A 20,202-nucleotide genomic window follows, 5' to 3' on the forward strand; every position below is an offset into this window, starting at 1 on the left:
GGGGGGAGTGGGAGAGCAGGACTGTTAAAACCTGTCCTCTTTAGAGATCAAAGGGAAATCCTGCTGTGTTGGCCAAACAGTGGAGAAAAGTCTGCTTCTCTTGACTTCAAAGGGCGCTTATCAGCTCAATTCCCTTTTCTCAGGAGCATGGGAAGTCCTTGAGACCCTGTTGGTGATGGGGCAGGGCTATCTGAACCTTAACAGGAGTGTGCATGGATTTGATCAAAACACCTAAACACCTTATATGCATGTATGAACTTCTCAATAAATTATTTTTTAAAAAAAGGTGATTACAGTACCCAGGAACTCTGGCCAATTGCAAAATTCAACCAGGTCTGGTCTGACAAAAAAGCACAGGCAGTAGCCCCACTCAAAATCAGATCAAAGGCAGCCATCTAAGTAGCTAGGTAAAACAAAACTAGGCCCAGTCTGCCCAGAGTCATTACTAGCTAGGCCACGCAGATTCCCTGGCTGGACTAGTAGTAAGGGTCTATCCCTGCCAAAAAATAGCTATAAAATTGGAAGTGGTTGTCTCTATACATGCATAGACAGTGACACAATGACACATGGTTGCAAAGAATTAGGAAATCAGGAGACCTTGGCACACCAACACAGTTCCAATGATGAGCCCTAAAGAAATGGAGAGCAAAGAAAGTGTTGATAAAGATCAACCATAATTATCTTCAAGATGTTTTATGAACTCTAAGAATAAACATTAAATTTAAATCAAATGTGGAAAACAATACATGAATAAAATGAGACATTTAACAATGAAATAGAAACAATAAAAAGAAACAGAATTTCTAAAGATGAAAAACACAGTGATTGAACTGCAAAATGCAACAGAAAGTTTCAACAGCAACTCAAGGCTGAAATTATCTAGCCAGAGGAACAGAAAGAAAAATGATATTAAAAAACCTAAGAATGCTTATATTCCAAAGACTTCATTATTGCACAGTAGAAGATAAAGAAGAGAGATACAGACTAGAAAGCATACTTAAAGAAATAATGACTGAAAACATACCAAAGCTGAGGAGAAGCCAGTGTCAGGACTGGGAAGCACAGAAGTATCAGTTCCAATACAACCCAATGAGCCCACCAAGACACATAATACTGAAAGCCAAAGACAAAACATCTAAAACCAGCATGAGATAAGAAACATTACATGGAAGGGAATCCCATGAAACTATGAGCAAATTTTTCAACAGAAATGCTGCAGACTAGAAAAGAGCAAGATGTGATACTCAGTGTAAAAGGAAAAAACAAAAAAACCACTAACCAAGAATGACTTCGCCACCTAAGCTGTCCTTCAGAAATAAGAAATAATGACCTTTCCTAGATACACAAAAGCCAAAGAAGCTCACCATTATTAGACTGCCTCATAAGAATTACTTAACAGCATTCTTTAAGTTGTAACAAAAGACCACTAACAAAATATAGGAAAGTTCAAAACTCATTAAAGAATCATATTCAAAGTATTTTGGACTAAAATAATAGTGACGAAACAATCTTATTTGTAATATGACAGTTCATAGGCAAATCCATTAAATATAACTGAAATATTTTCTAGGGATACAAATTACAAAATTAAACAAATTCTGACATTAAAAATGTAGGGGTAGGAGAATAAAAGTATAGAATAATAAGCAATCAAAGTTATTATCAGCTTCAAATAGCCTGTTATGTTTTATGTAAGCCTCACAATGGGAAAAATTCACAGCATACCACTACAGAAAACTACCAAACAAGGGTTGGAACAAAGGAATAAAGTCAAATTATAAAATGTCAATAGGACGTCCTGGCTACCATTTTGCAATTAGTCATACACTGAATGATTAAGCAGATTTGAAACAATGTTTACTTTTTTGTAGACATTTAATTCAAAAAAAGACTTCATTGCTTTAGTCAAAATTTTTGCTGGTAATAATTTTCACTGGTGCTATTATCATTACTTGTTGGTACAAGGTTAGAAATAGAAAAGTGATTTTCAGAGCCAGCATCAACTTGAATTATTTTTTATTTATTTTTATTTTATATGCATGGATGTTTTGCCTGCATGTATATGTGGGCACCCATGTCGTGCAAGGCCCACAGAGGACAAAAGAGGAAGTCAGGTTCCCTAGAACTGGAGTTATGGAAGGTGGTTAGCTGTCATGTGGGTACTGGGAACCAAACCCAGGTCCTCTGCAAGATCAGGCAGTGCTTTTAACCACTGAGCCATCTCCTAGCCCCCACCAGCATCAATTTGGAGAGAAAAAATAAAAGAGCATTTCTTAGCTCTTCGCATCCCTGTTTAACTTGAGACTAGTCACCTAAGAAAAAATAATATCCATGGAAGTTAATAACCACTAAAAAGTAGACATGAGGGTCTAGGGAGATGGCTCAGTGGGTAAAGTGCTTGCTGTGCAAGCATGAGGACCTGAGTTCATATCCCCAGCACCCATTTAAAAGCTAGGTATGGTGGCTTGCATCTGTAACCCCAGTGCTAATGGCACAGAGACAGATCTTGGAGGCTTGCTGGACAGCTAGTCTAGGTGAAAAACTGGTAAGCTCCAGATTCAGTTAGATACCATGTCTCAAACAATAAGGTGGAGATGACTCAGTGGCTAAGAGCATTTATTGCTCTTTCAGAGGACCCCAATTTGTTTCCTAGCACCCAAGTCTGGCTCACAGACTCCTGTAACTCCAGCTCCAGGGAATCTGATACCCTCTTGTGGCCTCTGTGGGCAACTATACCTATGTGAACATATCCCCTATAGAGACACACATAAATAAAAATTAAAAAACAAAATCTTTTTAAAAAGCAAATAAATAAGGTGGTGGAGATAGAGGAAAATACCCTATATAGGAAAATACCCTCTGGTGACCACATGCATATACATGGGCAGGTACACCCCCACACACATAAATGTACACTATATACATCAAGAAAAGAAAAAGAACAGAGTAGACATGAAAATTAAAATCATATATTCTAGCTAACAAAATCACAAGTCTTTTTATTTGTATAGCATTGAACCATTTCATTGTATAGAATACAAAAGCAATATCTTAATTCTATATCAGTAGAAAACCAAAGGTTGAAAACAAATGAAAATCACAAATTATACTCACTATCAACATTAAATGAATCCAAAAGGGTAGCATTAGTACACTGCATAATAAAGAAATATATCATAATGAGAAACAGCAAGGGACTAATCAACCTTCCAGCAGACTGACTCCATCCATCAGAAATACCATTACAACTAAATTCAAACTCACCCATTGTGTCTACTCCTTTCCTGCCAGCACGGCCAACCATCTGCTTATAAGTACGAATATCTAGAGGTTGGCCACTGAAAACTGGAGTTCGGATAATCACTCGGCGGGCAGGTAAATTCACTCCAGAAGAAAGAGTAGACGTTGCTGCCAAAACCCGAATAAGACCTTGACGGAAGGCTCCTTCAATGATGTCCCTCTCTTCAAAAGTAAGACCTAAATAAAAAGCAGGTCACCAAACATAGTAACATATAATGAAAATGCACTCAATCACTTATAAATGGATCTCAGAGTCTGCTACAAGCCCTTCAAGATCTTTCTTTACACTATATTTAAGACTACAAACAAAAATAGTCATGTCTACCTTTTTAAGAATCTCATCTTCCATCCCTACTATATATCATCTTTTAGGCAGAGAAGTAAACTGTTCCTGTATTTTAGGTTTCTATTGTTTGAGGTGAAGCAGATGGTCTCTGTTGCAGCTACTTATCCTGCATTGTCATAGGAAAACAGCCACAAAACAAGTAAGTAGGACTGTGCTCCAATAAATTTTTATTTATAAGAACAGATGGCAAGTTAAATTTAACCAGCATACTACAGGTTGACCAACCTCTGTTCTTCTATGTGGACATGTATACACACAAACACATTTTTAAATTTATGTCATGATATTTATTGTTAAATACACCATGATAAAAGTTAAATAAAAATGAAAGTGCTGAATTTCTAATCTTCGAAAACATATTCTTCATGATCATATTTTTTTCTTTAATATATGCATGTATTGCCTGCATGTAGGTAAGTGCACCCGTGTCGTGCAATGCCCATGGAGGTCAGAAGAAGCTGTCGGATCCCCTGGGACTGGAGTTATGGACAGTTGTTAGCTGCCATGTGGGTACTGGGATTCAAACCCGGGTCTTCTGCAAGAACAACCAGTGTTTTTAACCACTGAGCTATCTCTCCAGCCCCAATGATCATATTCTTAGCACATATGATTACAGACAAAACACTTCCTGCAAAGTTCTTTAATTTGAAAAATGCCATAATATCTGCAATTTTGACAACCTAGCCATTTGATTTGTCACATCTAGTCTTCTCCAATTAAATGACAATTTCTAAAATAAATTTGACTTTGATGTATTTGAGAGAGTATTACTTGACACAAAAGAAAACAGCAGTCAGCCAGGCATGGTGGTGCACGCCTTTAATCCCAGCATTCAGGAGGCAGAGGCTGGCGGATCTCTGTGAATTCAAAGCCAGCCTGGTCTGTATAGTGAGTTCCAGGACAGCTGGGGCTACAGGGAGACCCTGTCTCAAAAAGACCAAAAAAAACAAAAAAAAAAAAAAAAAAAGAAGAAGAGCAGCATAAAATCTGAGGATAAAGTACCACTCTAACATAAATTTTAAGGAAACAAAGCATAGGAAGGTATAAATTTTGGAATTTACTTTCCCAACAGTTCAAAAGCACCCATTACCTAGTGCATCTTACTATACAGATAAGTAAGCTAAGAATGTTTAACTCTGACTTAACTAATCTCATTATTTAAGATGAAATCTACAAGTATTAAGTGTGATTAACAAGAACTAAATTCACATAAATATAAAAATGAAGGAATCATGAGAGTTTGGAGAGAGCTTGCCAATATAGATTATGAACAATACCTGCGTGATGAAATGCTACTCCCCATGGAACAGTGTTTCTTAACACAGAGTCCAGTCCTGACGGTGAACGTTTTAACTGATCCATCACTTCCAGAAGGCCCTTTTGCTCCAGAATCACTGGTGGAAATTCAGATGACTTTACTAATTCTGTCACACACACACACACACACACACACACACACACACACACAAAATTATATATCTCAACACTTAAAATACCGGTTTTCCTTGTTGAGTGTTACCTCCCCTAAGTCATGACAGAAATAAAGACTAGATTTAGAAACTGCTGCATACTACTGTCATTTGTGATCTTTTTTTTTTTTTTTGAGACAAGGTCTCCCTATAGCCCCAGTTGGCCTGGAACTCACTATATAGACCAGACTGGCCTCAAGCTCACAGAGATCTGCCTGCCTCTGCCTCCTGAGTGCTGGGATTAAAGGCATATACTACCACACCTGGCTCATCCACTGGACGCTGTGATTTAACTGGGATGGGGGATGACTTGACCCTGAAGAATCTGTAAATCTTCATAAGCAATTTTTATAATGTATGCCAAAGTTTAAGAAGCTCAGCTTTAAGGAGACACCATGCTCAACTGTAGGGTCACAAGAGCCTGCTAAAGAAAGGACTCTGATTATCACTTGTTATGGTTTGAGTATGAAATGTCCCCCAAAGGCTCATGTTTTAATGCTTAGTTCCCCAGATGGTGGCACAATTTGAGGAGCTTTTAGCAGGTGGGGCCTGGCTGATAGCAGTGGAACTTTGGGGGTGCACCTCTCAGGGTAATGCCCACCTGGAACACCAGCTCTTGCTCTTTGCTTCCCATTGGCTGCCATGATGTGAGGAGCCCCAGCTGCTCTTCTGCATCCATGAACTCTGCCACACCTTCCCTACCATGATGGACTTGTACCCTCTGAAACCATGAGCCAAAGAAATCTTTGCTTTCTTAGGCTGCTCCCGTCAGGTATTCAGTCACAGTGACAAGTAGCTAACAAACCACTTCAAAGCTTAAATCAAGTTCCTTGCTCATGTCCCAGCAAGCTGCATGTCAGCATTGCCTAAGGTCTTAGTTCTCCATGAAAACTTTTGTAGTACCTAAGAACTACATATTACCTCCTAGTTCTGCCTTTCTATGAAACTTCTCAACTAGCAAGACTTTAAACATAGAAATTATATTTTCTTAGAGAATTTCCCAGATTTTTAGATTTCTGAACTTATAAGACATTTCATTAAAACACTTTTTTTTTTTCTTTTGTCTTTTTGAGACAGGGTCTCCCTGTAGCCCCAGCTATCCTGGAACTCACTATGTAGACCAGGCTTGCCTTGAACTCACAGAGATCCACCTGCCTCTGCCTCCTGAGTGCTGGGATTGACATTTTAATGTGTACTTTATATATTTTTTATTTTTAGGTAAACCAAAAATTCTGAGGATCCACAGAGGGTTACCTATATTTTATTTTGCTAAAGACAATTAAAAACATACCAAACTATTGCCCAACAGTATTTTTGCTTCAAAAGAAGTCTTTTTTGTGTTTTTGTGTTCATGTGTATAAATGTCCACACATATGTGTGGGTGAACATGTGCAGGTCAGAAGACAATTTGGGTACTCTTCCTCAGAAGCTGACAACCTGGTTTTTTGTTGTTTGTTTTCTTTTGTTTTGTTTTTGGTTTTTTTTTTTTTTTTTTTTGAGGCAGGAGTTCTCTCTAGCCTGGAACTCACCAAATAGGCTAGGCTACCTGACCAGCAAGCCTCAGAGATCCACTTGTCTCCACTTCCCCAGTGCTGAGACTACAAACACATACCACCATGCCTGGCATTTTTTAAATTTTTTTTATTAAGTGTGATTTTGAAGATGGAACTCATGCAAAGCAAGCACTTTACCACCTGAGCTAGCTCTCTAGCCCCAAAGAAGTCATTTTAACAAATAAAAATATTAGTAAGGATAATTTCAGATTTTAAACTTCAGTTTTATGAAAAATGTGCTACTTTTATCTTTTTCTTTTTTTTTTTTTTTTCCTGGAGAAAATTTCAGCACAGGCTAGGCTCCAATCTAAACACCAGCATTTGGGAACCACTATAGATCAAAATTAACAAAACTCAGAAGAAAATGATAATAATGATTCTGGTCCTTAAGGAATACACGTTATGGTGGCACAATGTAATATAAATTAGCTTTGTACAGAAAGCACCAGGCAAGACGGATCTGAAGAGATACTACAATGATAATACAATGTTGAATCACACAGCAGCCAGTAAAAACTTCAGCAAAGCTCACTTGCTGCAAAGAAGCATGAGGTATCTACTATTACCCTCAGGATGACGCTGGCAGAAAGAAGCAATATCCTAATATTCTATGACTAGAACTGATCTAGTTCTAGAATTTCATAGCAAAGACAAAGGCCCTGGGATTTAGAAAAATGTCTGTGATAATTCCTCATTTACATGAAAATATAATTTATTTACAAGTAACTCATGTCTAAGAGATGGAAAAGAGAAGGAAGGAGGAGAAGGCAGCTGAGTACTACATATAAAAATTAGATTTCATAAAACCCAAGTCTTTAATTATAGACATTTTCAACTTCAATATTTTTGGTACAATCTTAAGTATTTTGTATAATTTCCAAGAAAGAATCAATAAAATACAAAGAAGAGATGATAAAAGAAGGAAACAATATTCAGTTGATATATTATCTAAAAGGTCCAGGATTGAACAGAATACTATGAAATGTGCAAGAAAGTATGTCCTCAACACAGGGGGAAAAAAAAAAAAAAAACAAGCAAAAGAAACATCTTTGAGAGAGTCCAGATGTTAGAAAAGCAAAAACCCCAAATAATCACAGGGTAGGAAAAATATTGAAGTCACAGTAGTCATCTTATAATCAGTAAAAAAAAAAAAGAGAGAGAGAGAGAGAAACAATTGGTTATAGCAATACATTAAATGACCATTGTAATTGTAATTGTAATTTAGAAGGGACAAACTGATAAATTCAATAACTCAAATGGGTCTACAAAACATATATACATACTGCATGGCATCAGGTATATGAAATTCTCAGAAAAGACATAGCAATCTAAAGCGACAGAAAGCATATCAGTGGCTGCCTGCAGCTGACAACAGAGGGAGATTACCAGCAAAAGGCAGAAAAGAACATTTCAAAGAAGTGGACGTGTTCTATGTGTTGATTACAGTGGTGGACAGGCAGTGGTATACATTTATACATTAAAATTCATCAAATGAAACACTTAAAATGTATGCCTTTTATTATGTATAAAGTATAACAAAAAAGCTAATTTTTAATCATTTTTTTTAATTTTTAATAACTACATGATTAGAAGAAGGATTTCACTACAGCTTTAACATATTCAGTAACATACTCCAGAGCAAGAGTACATCTCTTTCACAAGTGGGTGCAAGTTTCTAGGTTCACAGTTGAATTAATACAGTTATACAATATTGAACTCAGTATAAGCCCTGTAAGACAAAAAATTGCAAAAAAAGGCTAATTTTAAAATACATGTGTATATATGTATATTTCTATCTATATGTATATATACATATATGCATATATGTTTATATATGTATACATATATGATTCTTTTTGGAGCCATACATTTGGAAATTAAAGAAAGATATGGTCACTTTCCCCTAAAAAAATGTACATGTGTAGTTTTGCATGCAATTTAGGGCCCCAAGAAATCAACCTCTCAAAGCTCATGAATCCAAAATGAAGAATCTTAGTGTACACATATAACCCATCACTCAAAATCTGAAGACAATTAGCCTGAGTATATGTGCACATTATTAATAATGAGGACAGAAGCAGATCTGAACCACAGAAGCATAGTTTTATCAACTCTCTAGTAGACAGGCAGTGACAATGTCAGGCAGTGGCAATGATGAAACAGAGATACACAGTAAGTATGGCAACTTCCACACGAAACTCACCCTCAGATTGATGCTGTAAATTATAAAGCTCTCGGGCAATAATATCTGCTAGCTTCTCACACCATTGTTTGGATGGACAAAAGAGTAATACTGAATGGTTATCACGAATAGTTTCATAGCATAAACTAACAATGTGGTCTTCATCTCCCTAAAAAAGAGAAATAACTACATTAGTCATACTGTCAAAACATTTGCACACTAGTTTCAAATTATACATTTTGATTTTTTTAAATTTATGTATATGAGTGTATTGCCTGCATGTGTATAAGTGCACCCATGTCGTGCAGTACCTGTGGAACATCAGAAGAGGGCATCAGATCCCCTGGACCTGGAGTTACCAAGAGTTGTCAGCCACCATGTGGGTGCTGAGATTCAAACCTGGGTTCCCTGTAAGAGCGGCCAGTCTTAACCTCTAAGACATCTCTCCAGCTCCCTCAAATTACACATTTTGATTCATTAAAAAACTTTTCTATTGAAAGGAATAATAAAAATCATTTACAATTAAAAAGAAAAAAACCACATGATAATGACAGGTGAGAAGGAAATGTTTTTTATGCATTCAACTAATATTTACTGAGTTCTAACTCTTGGGCAATGGAGATATAGTGGTAAGCAAAACAAAGCCCTAATTGGCAAGGGGTTTATTCGAAGTTTCAGTGAGAGACACAAAAAAATACTAAACAACCACAAAATGCACCGGAGAGAGATTTGTGTTTTAAAGCAAATATGTTTAAAGCATATTTAATATCAGAGATTTGAAAAACACCTAAAAGAAAGATTTCCCTCAGAAAATAAGATAGCTTAGATGTGAAGGAAGAGATGTACTACCTCAATGAAGGGAACATTTTCCAGGCAGGTGAGAGACACAAAAAAATACTAAACAACCACAAAATGCACCGGAGAGAGATTTGTGTTTTAAAGCAAATATGTTTAAAGCATATTTAATATCAGAGATTTGAAAAACACCTAAAAGAAAGATTTCCCTCAGAAAATAAGATAGCTTAGATGTGAAGGAAGAGATGTACTACCTCAATGAAGGGAACATTTTCCAGGCAGAACGCAGTTTGTATGAATGCCCTATAGAAGCTTCTCCATACTGGAAGAATGTTAATGTGGGTAGGGGGGAAAGAAAGTAATTTTCATTTATCGAATACTTTACAAATGCTACACACAGAAAAAAAAATCATATTTTATTCTTACCAAAAACATACCTTATATTCCACCTTATAGATAAAAACAGAAAGTTTAGAGAGGTTTTAGGACTCAACTAATACCTCAGCCATTTTGTGTTCAGTGTCTGAGGAAGGTCTATGTGACTCCTAAAATGATGTTCTTTTCACTCAATATACTATATGTTAGACCTACCATTTAACAAATAGTTAATTTTTCACATTACTGTATAATGTAAACTAACACGAAAATTCTTTCCTAGTTAACTAGAAAAAACAAATTCATTTTTAAATGTTTATATAGATAGACAAACAGATATCTCAGGAAATGATTGTTTAAATTAAAAGCACACTACATGTCCTCCCACTATCCTCATCAATTGTTTAAGGTAGAACTACTTAGCTTAGTATTAATTCTAATGGATATGAACTGTACTTTGCAATCTTGGATTATATAATTAAAAATTGTTAACAGCTGCTGGGCATGTAATCCCAGCACTCAGGAGGCAGAGGGAGGCAGAGCTCTGTAAGTTCAAGGCCAGCCTGGTCTTCATAGTGAGTTCCAGGCCAAATGCAGCTACAGAGAGACTCTGACTCAAAAAGACCAAAAAAAAAAAAAAAAAAAAAGTTAACAGCTTCATAGAAAATGCAAAGATACCGATAGTAGAGATGTAAAAGTAAGGATTTACCTTCACTTGTAGCATAGGTTGAAATTCTCTCACAAGCTTCATTGAAGAGTCATATATGTAATTTCCAATTTTTATTGACTCTAAAAGCGGTACAGGACGAAAGTCAGTATGGTAGAGTTCAGCATTCAACCAGGAAGCTACCAGCTCCAAATTAGGAAGAGTGGCACTCATGCCAATAATTTGCACAGCATTAGACAGAGGGCTGGATGAATCTGCCTTACTGTGAAAATAAACGAAAATCACATTAAAAGATATATAAAAATTAACAAGTAGTGCTGCTGACAATATTCTTGATCATGTCCTTTGGCACACATATGCAGACATTTCTGTAGAGTATAGACCTAGGAATAAATGTATTAGATCACAGATTATTGGTCACAGATAGTCAAGTTTAATAAATAATATGAAGCTGTTTTCCAGGGAGACTGTACCAAAGTAAAACTCCCACAATATGTGTGCTCTATTTTTCCACAGTCTTGTCACCATTTGACAGTTCTACCATTGATCGTTTTAATGATAAGCATTATAGAGTGTGCATGGTAATACTTGTTTGAAGAAGTAATTTATATTTCTTTGATTACTGAGGAGATTGAGCACCATTTCACACTTAAACACCATTTGGATAATCAACTATAAGCAAACAACTATAATTTCTTGTCGATATACTGGATTGTGTTTTTCTTACTCACTCATAGCATTTTTAAATACTCTGGACAGTGAACAGTGAGTTTCCTCTTCCCTACTTTCTGTGGCATTACTTTTTTTTTTTTAATTCCTAACATGGATAACTAAGTAACTACCAGTATTTCTTCTTTTATAATATGTATATTTTATATTATCAATTTCCCTTTTAAAACTACTTTAGTTACATTTTACAACTTCTGTTGAGATAGTTTTATAGTTCAAAAGTATTTTCTAATTTCTATAGTGCTTACTTCTTAATACAAAAAATAGTCCAATATGTATTATTTAGTTTTCAAACACAGAGACTTTTTCAATTACTTAATGATTTTCATTTTATGTGTATGAGGTGTGTAAGTGCCTACAGGTGTGTAAGTGCATCTGTGTTGTGCAATGCATGTGGAGGTCAGAAGAGGGTATTGGATTCCCATGGAACTGGAGTTATGGACTGTTGTCAGTCGCCATGTGGCTGCTGGGAATGGAAACCGGGTCCTCTGCATGAGGAGCAAGTGTTCTTAAACGCTGTGTCATCTCTCCAGCCCCTCAAAGACATTTTTAGTCATGCATTCCTTACATTTATTTCCAACCGAACTCCACTGCCTCTGCAGAACATATTTGAATTAATTTCAGTCTTTCAAAATATATTAAGACTTGCTTTATGGTTCAGCAGATGGCATTTTTCATATGCACTTGTACATGGAATCTATATATTCCATGTACAAATGTGTAGAACCCCTACACTAATTTTAAGAGTTTGGGGTGATTTGTTTTTGTTTTGGGACAGGATCCTACTATGCAGTCCAGGCTAGCCTTGAACTTGAGATCCTCCTGCCTCTGACTCCCCAGTTCTAGGATTATAGGTATGTGCTGTCACACCAGCTACACTGATGTTTTTGGTAACTGTTTTATATACACACACTAGTTGAAATTTGTTCACTTTATTAGTCATATCTTCTATATCCATAGTGGTTTGGGATACAGTCATCTTTTTCTATCACATACTGAGTGACATGTGTTCAAATCTTAACTAAACTGGAAAAAAACTCATTAAGAGCCCAGCATAATGAATGAAATTAAGCCAAGTAATATTGATTATAAATTTCACAACCTTGGGCAAAATAAAACAAAAAATAAAGGCAGTTCTAAAAACTCCCAGGAAAACTCCCAAACAGAATTTAAAAATAAAAATTAAGACCTAGGCATAATGTGCCTATAATCCCAGCACTTGAAAGACAAAAGCAAGAGGATCATGAGGTCAAGGTCAGTCTGCAGTACATAAAGTTCCAGGCCCACTTGAGTTATATAGAAAGACCTTCCTCAAATAAAAAATAGTTCAAAATTTTTCTGAACAAAGGATGAAGCATCAGTATGGTGCCGGATCTCTCAAAATGAGAAAGTAAAGTAATAACTGCCAAGTCTAAAGGAAAACTATATCAATCTTTTTTCACGGACAATATATGAAATAATTACAAGGCACTTTTAAACATGCAAGCTCTCAAAAAGCAAACCATACTAGCGTGTTCAATGAACTAAAGTAGAACTTCCTTGAAGTTATCCCTAATTCAAATGAGCAAATAAATCAAGAGACTCTGTTTCAAGCAAAAGGAAAATGGAAATAAAAGCTGAAGATAAAGATGACTACTGTGTAGCTCATGGACAGACTGACCACTTCTCCAAACTGAAACAACTCAGAAGTGAGAAACTTCAAAATGATACCTTGGGTAGAATAGTAAATGTACTAAAATATAATAGTTGAAGCTTTACATGACTAGGGACAAAGGTAGGGATAAATTAGCAATATGCCTGCAGAAAGCCAAGCCCACAAACAAGAAACGTATTTATTAGCACCAGAGAAAACAAATTTTTCTAAAGGTAAAAGCAATCAATGACAATACACTATAGCTGAGTTCAGAATGGCACACATAGTCATATTACTGTAACACTGAATAATGATCTAAACAAAATTATGATTACATTTAGAGAATGGGAAGATGATGAATGGAACAAGGAGAGACTGTGTGGGGAGAAGACTGGGCACGAGTGAATAGAAAATACAAAAGAGAACAGTACCTTCATTTCCCAAAGTAAAAAAATCAATATCCAATGTTAAAACTAAAACTTCAGGGGCTGGAGAGATGGCTCAGTGGTTAAGAGCACTGACTGCTCTTGCAGAGGACTGGGGTTCGATTCCCAGCACCCACATGGCAGCTACTAACCGTCCTTACCTCCAGTTCCAGGGGAACCCGAAGCCCTCTTCTGACCTCCATGGCATTGCATGACACGGGTACACTCACATACATGCAGACAATACACTCATATACATAAAATAAAAATTTTTTTTAAAACTAAAAATTCAAGCAGCTACATTTAGAAATACTGTTGTAATATTTCTTTTTTAATTTAAACTAGAAGAGTTGTCAGTATATGCTTATGAATGTAGGAACTGAAGAAATGCTATTTTACAAAATTAGTCTTTGCTACTTAAGTTACATATACATATAACTGACAAATACAAATGCTAGATTTTTAATCTATCAAGAAAGTAATATATTAATCTATGCATAAAATAAGTCACTAGGAGTCACTTTACTACTGTGTCTATTTAACAGAATAGTTGTGTTGGGCTCTCCTCTATGGCCTGTGGCCTGTCTAGCCACATGTTCCTCCTAGGCCTGATATCAATGTCAGGTATGGGCTTCTTTATGAAGTAGATTTTAAATCCAATTAGAAAGTGATTAGTTGTTCCCATAATATTCATGCCACTATTGCACTAGAGGTCCTGTCTTGCCAGGCCAGTTGTTGAAGCATGTAGGACTCAGAGCTGGTAAACCTAACGATTAATTTTCAACTCTCACCAGAGAAGCTTCCTTAGGCAGCAGACGGTGACTAACACAGACACCCACACTGGCCAATGTGCAGAAAATAAGAGACTGCAGAGTGATTATCCCTAAATTGGATACTTATATCAATCCACTGTCTCTCAAGGCTCAGGGATCATTGCATAAGAGGTGCTAGATTTGTAAGAGTCAGAGGTGGTAGATGGTCACAAGGAAAAAGTTTCATCTAGACAGCTGGTCAATTATTCATATGAACTCACAGCAATAGTGACAGTACGTGCAAGTCCCACGTAAGTTCAAACCAGACAAAAATCGCAGCACAGACATGGGGAAATGGGTAAGAAACTCCAAACCTAGCTAAGGAACTATTGGCAATTGATGGCTGCTAGAAAGAGGAGAGTCTGTCTCTTTTAAGGGACAGTCTGTCTCTTTTAAGACTCTGGGTAGGTTAACCAGACTCCAGTGGACAGATCCACACAAGACATTTGGGGGACATAAATTTGATTCCACGGGCCTTAATATATATTTACATATATATAATTTACATATATTTATTTGCATATATATGTAAAATTATATATATGTATATATATATGAAAAGAGTACATGCAATTGAGCAGGGGATTAGTAAGGGGAAGTGCAGATAGGTGAGGGAATCTAAATATACTCAAAATATATTATATGAAATTCTCAAAAATTCAAAAAAAAGTGATACATGAAAATAAAAATTAGTCAGAAATTTTTAAATATTTGAAAGTGGTCTAAAATCAGTTTCATTCTTAAGTATTTGTTTTAGAACAAGAACAAGCTACTGTACAAGAACTTGTTTGAATAAGAAAGGTACTACATGCCTATAAACAGTATCTGTTCACTTTTACAGATTCTTCCTCAACATCTTTTGTAATCTCAGATATTCAGTTATTGCTTGTACTCACCAAGATGCTGATTTCTGAGTAATATAGCAAATTTTGGTCAGCAAAAGTTCCAGAAGATACCCTCGGTGAGAGTCTCCCAGCATGTGCAATTCATCCACAACCACCATTCCTAGGAAGTTTCCAGATTCTCATTTTACAAATTTTCTCAACTCTAAGATTTTTAAGACTCAATATCTTATATCTGACAGTAAACAGTTGTCAAAATAATATCCTGCAAGTAATGTAAAGTTCTAACCATAAAGCAAAGTCCAGATTCTGAATAATGGCCAATTCTTTTCCAAGATGTTTTCAGGATCTTAAGCAGTCCTACCACAATATAATTAATAACAAAAATTCAATGATTAGCTTATTCAGGGCTGACCATACCACCAAACCACACCACAAAACCCAGGAAAAACTGCCTGTCATTACTTAGACACATCAGAATTGGTACTTTTATAGAAAGAAATGCATAATAAACATCTATCTAGTTTCTCAGTGTTAGTGATTTTTACTATGAGGAAACAAACCATATTTATGTTTGAAAGTTATTTACAGAACTCAGGAAGCTGGGGCAGAAGGATGGGCTAGAGTGAAACCTTGACTCAATTCCCTCCCCCACAAAAGAAAAAAAGTTACTTGAAAAAAAAAAACAAAACAAAACCAGAACTGCATCAAAACGAAAAAGGTGATTTAAATGGTCTTTTTTTGTTTTTGTTTTGTTTTGTTTTTAATATGACAGCTAATGGGAGCTGGAGAGATGGCTCAGCAGTTAAGAACACTAGCTGTTCTTACAGAAGACCCAGGTTCAAATCCTAGCACCCACATGGCAACTAACAACTGTCTGTAACTCCAGTTCCAGGGGCTTCAACAGCCTCTTCTGTCCTCCACAGGCACTGCACAACATGGGTACACTTATCTACATGCAGGCAATACACGCATACACATAAAAAAATGAAAATAATAATTAAAAAATATATATTACAGCTAATAACACCCTATTGCAGAACATAAATATGACCATATTACCCTTCTGTAATACCTAGAGAATTAAGCCAATCTAGACACTTTGAATAATGCTCAAGAATTATTAAAAATTACCAGCAAATTATTGCAGTAGTGGCTTTCTTGGGGTTTTTTTTTTTTTTTTTTGGTCTTTTTGAAACAAGGTGTTTCCTTGTAGCTGGCCTGGAACTCGCTGTGTAGGCCAGGCTGGCTGTGAACTCCAAGATCCTCCTGCCTCTGCCTCCCAAGTGCTGGGACTACAGGCATGCACCACCATGGCCAGCAGCAGTGGCACTTTTATCTTGGGAGCAATAACAACTATTTAATTGAACTTAAGGCCCATAATACACTATAGCTGAGTTCAGAATGGCACACATAGTCGTATTACTGTAACACTGAATAATGATCTAAACAAAATTATGATTACATTTAGAGAATGGGAAGATGATGAATGGAACAAGGAGACTGTGTGGGGAGGAGACTGGGCACGAGTGAATAGAAAATACAAAAGAGAACAGTACCTTCATTTCCCAAAGCAAAACCCAATATCCAAAGTTAAAACTAAAACTTCAGGGGCTGCAGAGATGGCTAAGTGGTTAAGAGCACTGACTGCTCTTGCAGAGGACTCGGGTTCAATTCCCAGCACCCACATGGCGGCTACGAACCGTCCTTACCTCCAGTTCCAGGGGAATCCGAAGCCCTTTTCTAACCTCCGTGGCACTACATGACACGGGTGCACTTACATACATGCAGACAATACACTCATATAAATAAAAATAATATACTTTTTTAAACTAAAAATTCAAGCAGCTGCATTTAGAAATACTATTGTAATATTTCTTTTTTAATTTAAACTAGAAGAGTTGTCAGTATATGCTTATGAATGTAGGAACTGAAGAAATGCTATTTTACAAAATTAGTCTTTGCTACTTAAGTTACATATACATATAACTGACAAATACAAATGCTAGATTTTTAATCTATCAAGAAAGTAATATATTAATCTATGCATAAATAAGTCACTAGGAGTCACTTTACTACTGTGTCTATTTAACAGAATAGTTGTGTTGGGCTCTCCTCTATGGCCTGTGGCCTGTCTAGCCACATGTTCCTCCTAGGCCTGATATCAATGTCAGGTATGGGCTTCTTTATGAAGTAGATTTTAAATCCAATTAGAAAGTGATTAGTTGTTCCCATAATATTCATGCCACTATTGCACTAGAGGTCCTGTCTTGCCAGGCCAGTTGTTGAAGCATGTAGGACTCAGAGCTGGTAAACCTAACGATTAATTTTCAACTCTCACCAGAGAAGCTTCCTTAGGCAGCAGACGGTGACTAACACAGACACCCACACTGGCCAATGTGCAGAAAATAAGAGACTGCAGAGTGATTATCCCTAAATTGGATACCTATATCAATCCACTGTCTCCCAAGGCTCAGGGATCATTGCATAGGAGGAAAATCATGTGTGGTACTATAAATATAGCCAAGTACACATGGCTAGAGAGATTATAGACCCTAGAGAAGAACCCACCTCTGCCATATCCTAAGACCACAGTAATTTCTTACACAGCCTAAATATGTATCCTTATATCTACAGAGAAGTGTACCTCCCACCACTCATCAAAGAAGCTTCTTTCTGCAACAGATGGAGGCTATTACAAAGTTCCACGCTCGTCAAATGCAGAAAATAAGTGACTGTGAGGTGCCCAGCCATAAATGATACAACTACAATACAACCTCTACACCTAAGGTTCAGGGAACATTGCGGAAGAAGGGACAGAATGAATGTAAAAGCTGAAGGAACAAGACACCTGCTGCTAGTTAATGCATTCCAGACATGATAGGGAAGCTGCACCAATGAAATCCCCACAGTGTAGTAGTGTAATGAGAGCTGCATAATGACAAAACCAGTTGCCACGCCAATTTGAAGGCAGAAAATTTCACAGGCTCCCACCTGAAGATGACGAACTACAAGCAATCAATGGATGCGGAGGAAGAATCAGTTTTCTTCAGGGACTAGTTCCCTGTATCTATCCCCAAGTGGGCAGCCCCAAACACAGGTACATACGAGCATCACTAATTGGACATAGTGTACTATATATACATATATATAAAATGCATGTGTATTTACATACATTTATCAACATTATGTATGTATATATTTGTAACAATACTAAAGGGCAAGAAACTGAGGGAGTGGGGGTACATCAGAGGAGGTGGTAAGGGACTGGGAGGGATGGAAATAATGCAAAGATAAAACTCATGTATGAAATTCTCAAAAATAAAAAATTTAAAATAAAAAAATTACTAAAACTTGATTATCAACCAGTACTTTTTTAGTGTCATATATTCATTTTTACAATGTGTTCTACTTATGTTAACTATGACACTTTCACATATGCATGAAATGTACTCTAATGATGTATACTTCCTCATTTCCCTTTATTGCCACACACACACACACACACACACACACACACACACACAGGTCCCCTTCTTCCTACCAAATAGTCCCTTTTCTACTTTCATGTTCTCTTCTAAAAATCTAGATCCCGCATGACAGAAAGCATAGATTTGTCTTGAGTCTCACTCTAGCAAAAATGACTACATTCATTTGCCTACAAATACTTCATTATTTGTGGGGTGTTGTGTGTGTGTGTGTGTGTGTGTGTGTGTGTGAGAGAGAGAGAGAGAGAGAGAGAGAGAGAGAGAGAGAAGACAGACAGTCAGAGAGCATTGTCTTTATTCACTCATCCAACTCATCCACTGTTCGGTTCATTTGCCCATTTATTGATTGGATTATTCTGGTGTTCAATTTTTTTGAACTCTATGTACAGTCTGGATTTTGATCTCCTATTAGATAACTGTTAAAAAATATTTTTTCTCCTATTCTACAGGCTGTTTCTTCACTCTGGAAGTGTTTTCCTTTGCTGTGCAGGTTTTTAATTTGATGAACTCTCACTTGTCAGTTCTACTTTTCCTGAGGTATTAGAATCCTAATCAGAAAGTTGTGCTTTATCTAAAAGTGATTTCCCTGTGTACTCTTCTAGTAAGATTTCAAGTCTCTGGTCTCACATTGAGGTCTGTGGTTAAACTGATTTTGGTACAAAGTCAGAGACACTCTTCTACACGTGGACATCCAATTTTCCAGTATCATCTATAAAAGGCTGTCCTTTCTCCAACATACACTTTTGGCACCTTTACCAAGAACTAAACTTTATTTCTGGATATCTGTTCCATTGGTCTTCATGTCTGTTTTTGTGCCAGTACCACACAATTTTTGTTGGTGTGGCTCTGTAGTATAATTTGAAATCACACACAGTGGTTGACAGTCTTTTGCTTAGGACTGTTTAGGATCATTGAGGGTTTTTGTGCTTCCAGGTGATTATTAGTACTTTTTCTTTTTCTTTTCTTTTTTTTTTTTTTTTTTTTTTGGTGTTTTTGAGACAGAGTCTCCTGTAGCCCAGCTGGCCTGGAATTCACTATGTAGTCCAGGCTGGCCTTGAACTCGAGAGATCCACCTGCCTCTGCCTCCCAGTACTGGGATCAGAGGCATGTGCCACCACACCCAGCTAGTATTGTCTTTTTCTTTTTGCTTTTTTGAATACTTTATTTATTATTTTTTTATTTTATGTGTATGAGCATATTGCCTGCATGTATGTGAGTGCACCCATGTCGTGAAATGCTGCAGAGGTCAGAAGAGAGCTTCAGATTTCCCTGGAACTGGAGTTAAAGACAGTTCGTAGCTGCCATGTAGGTGCTGGGAATCAAACCCGAGTCCTCTGCAAAAGCAGTCAGTGCTCTTAACTGCTGGGCCATCTCTCCAGCCCCCTGCTTTTTTCTAATTCTATAAAGAATATCATTGGAATTTTTGTTGGAATTGCAGTGAGTCTGTAGATTACTTTCAGCAATATGGCCATTTTAACAATAGTGATTGTGCCAATCCAGGAACATGGAAGGTCTCTTCATCTTCTAATGCCTTCAACTTCTTTTCAGTATACTCAGTCTGGAGGTCCTTTACCTCCTTGATTAGG

General features: G+C 36.7%; 1 protein-coding gene across 3 annotated transcripts in view; it reads right to left on the minus strand.

The window, feature by feature from the left end:
• Polq (DNA polymerase theta) overlaps window positions 1–20,202 on the minus strand; it is a 124,577-nt gene that overhangs the window by 93,224 nt on the left and 11,151 nt on the right. For 2 of the 3 annotated variants that reach the window (XM_008842915.3, XM_029568226.1), the window contains exons 5-9: window positions 15,183–15,291; window positions 10,730–10,949; window positions 8,872–9,019; window positions 4,924–5,070; window positions 3,265–3,477 (exon numbers count right to left, since the gene is read on the minus strand). In XM_008842915.3, coding sequence (XP_008841137.1) covers window positions 3,265–3,477; window positions 4,924–5,070; window positions 8,872–9,019; window positions 10,730–10,949; window positions 15,183–15,291 — 837 coding nt within the window. The remainder of the gene's footprint in view (window positions 1–3,264; window positions 3,478–4,923; window positions 5,071–8,871; window positions 9,020–10,729; window positions 10,950–15,182; window positions 15,292–20,202) is intronic. The other variant, XM_029568225.1, reaches the window with a different exon arrangement.

Source organism: Nannospalax galili, unplaced genomic scaffold (assembly GCF_000622305.1).
Source record: "Nannospalax galili isolate Female #2095 unplaced genomic scaffold, S.galili_v1.0 scaffold18, whole genome shotgun sequence".
NCBI lineage: Eukaryota > Metazoa > Chordata > Mammalia > Rodentia > Spalacidae > Nannospalax > Nannospalax galili.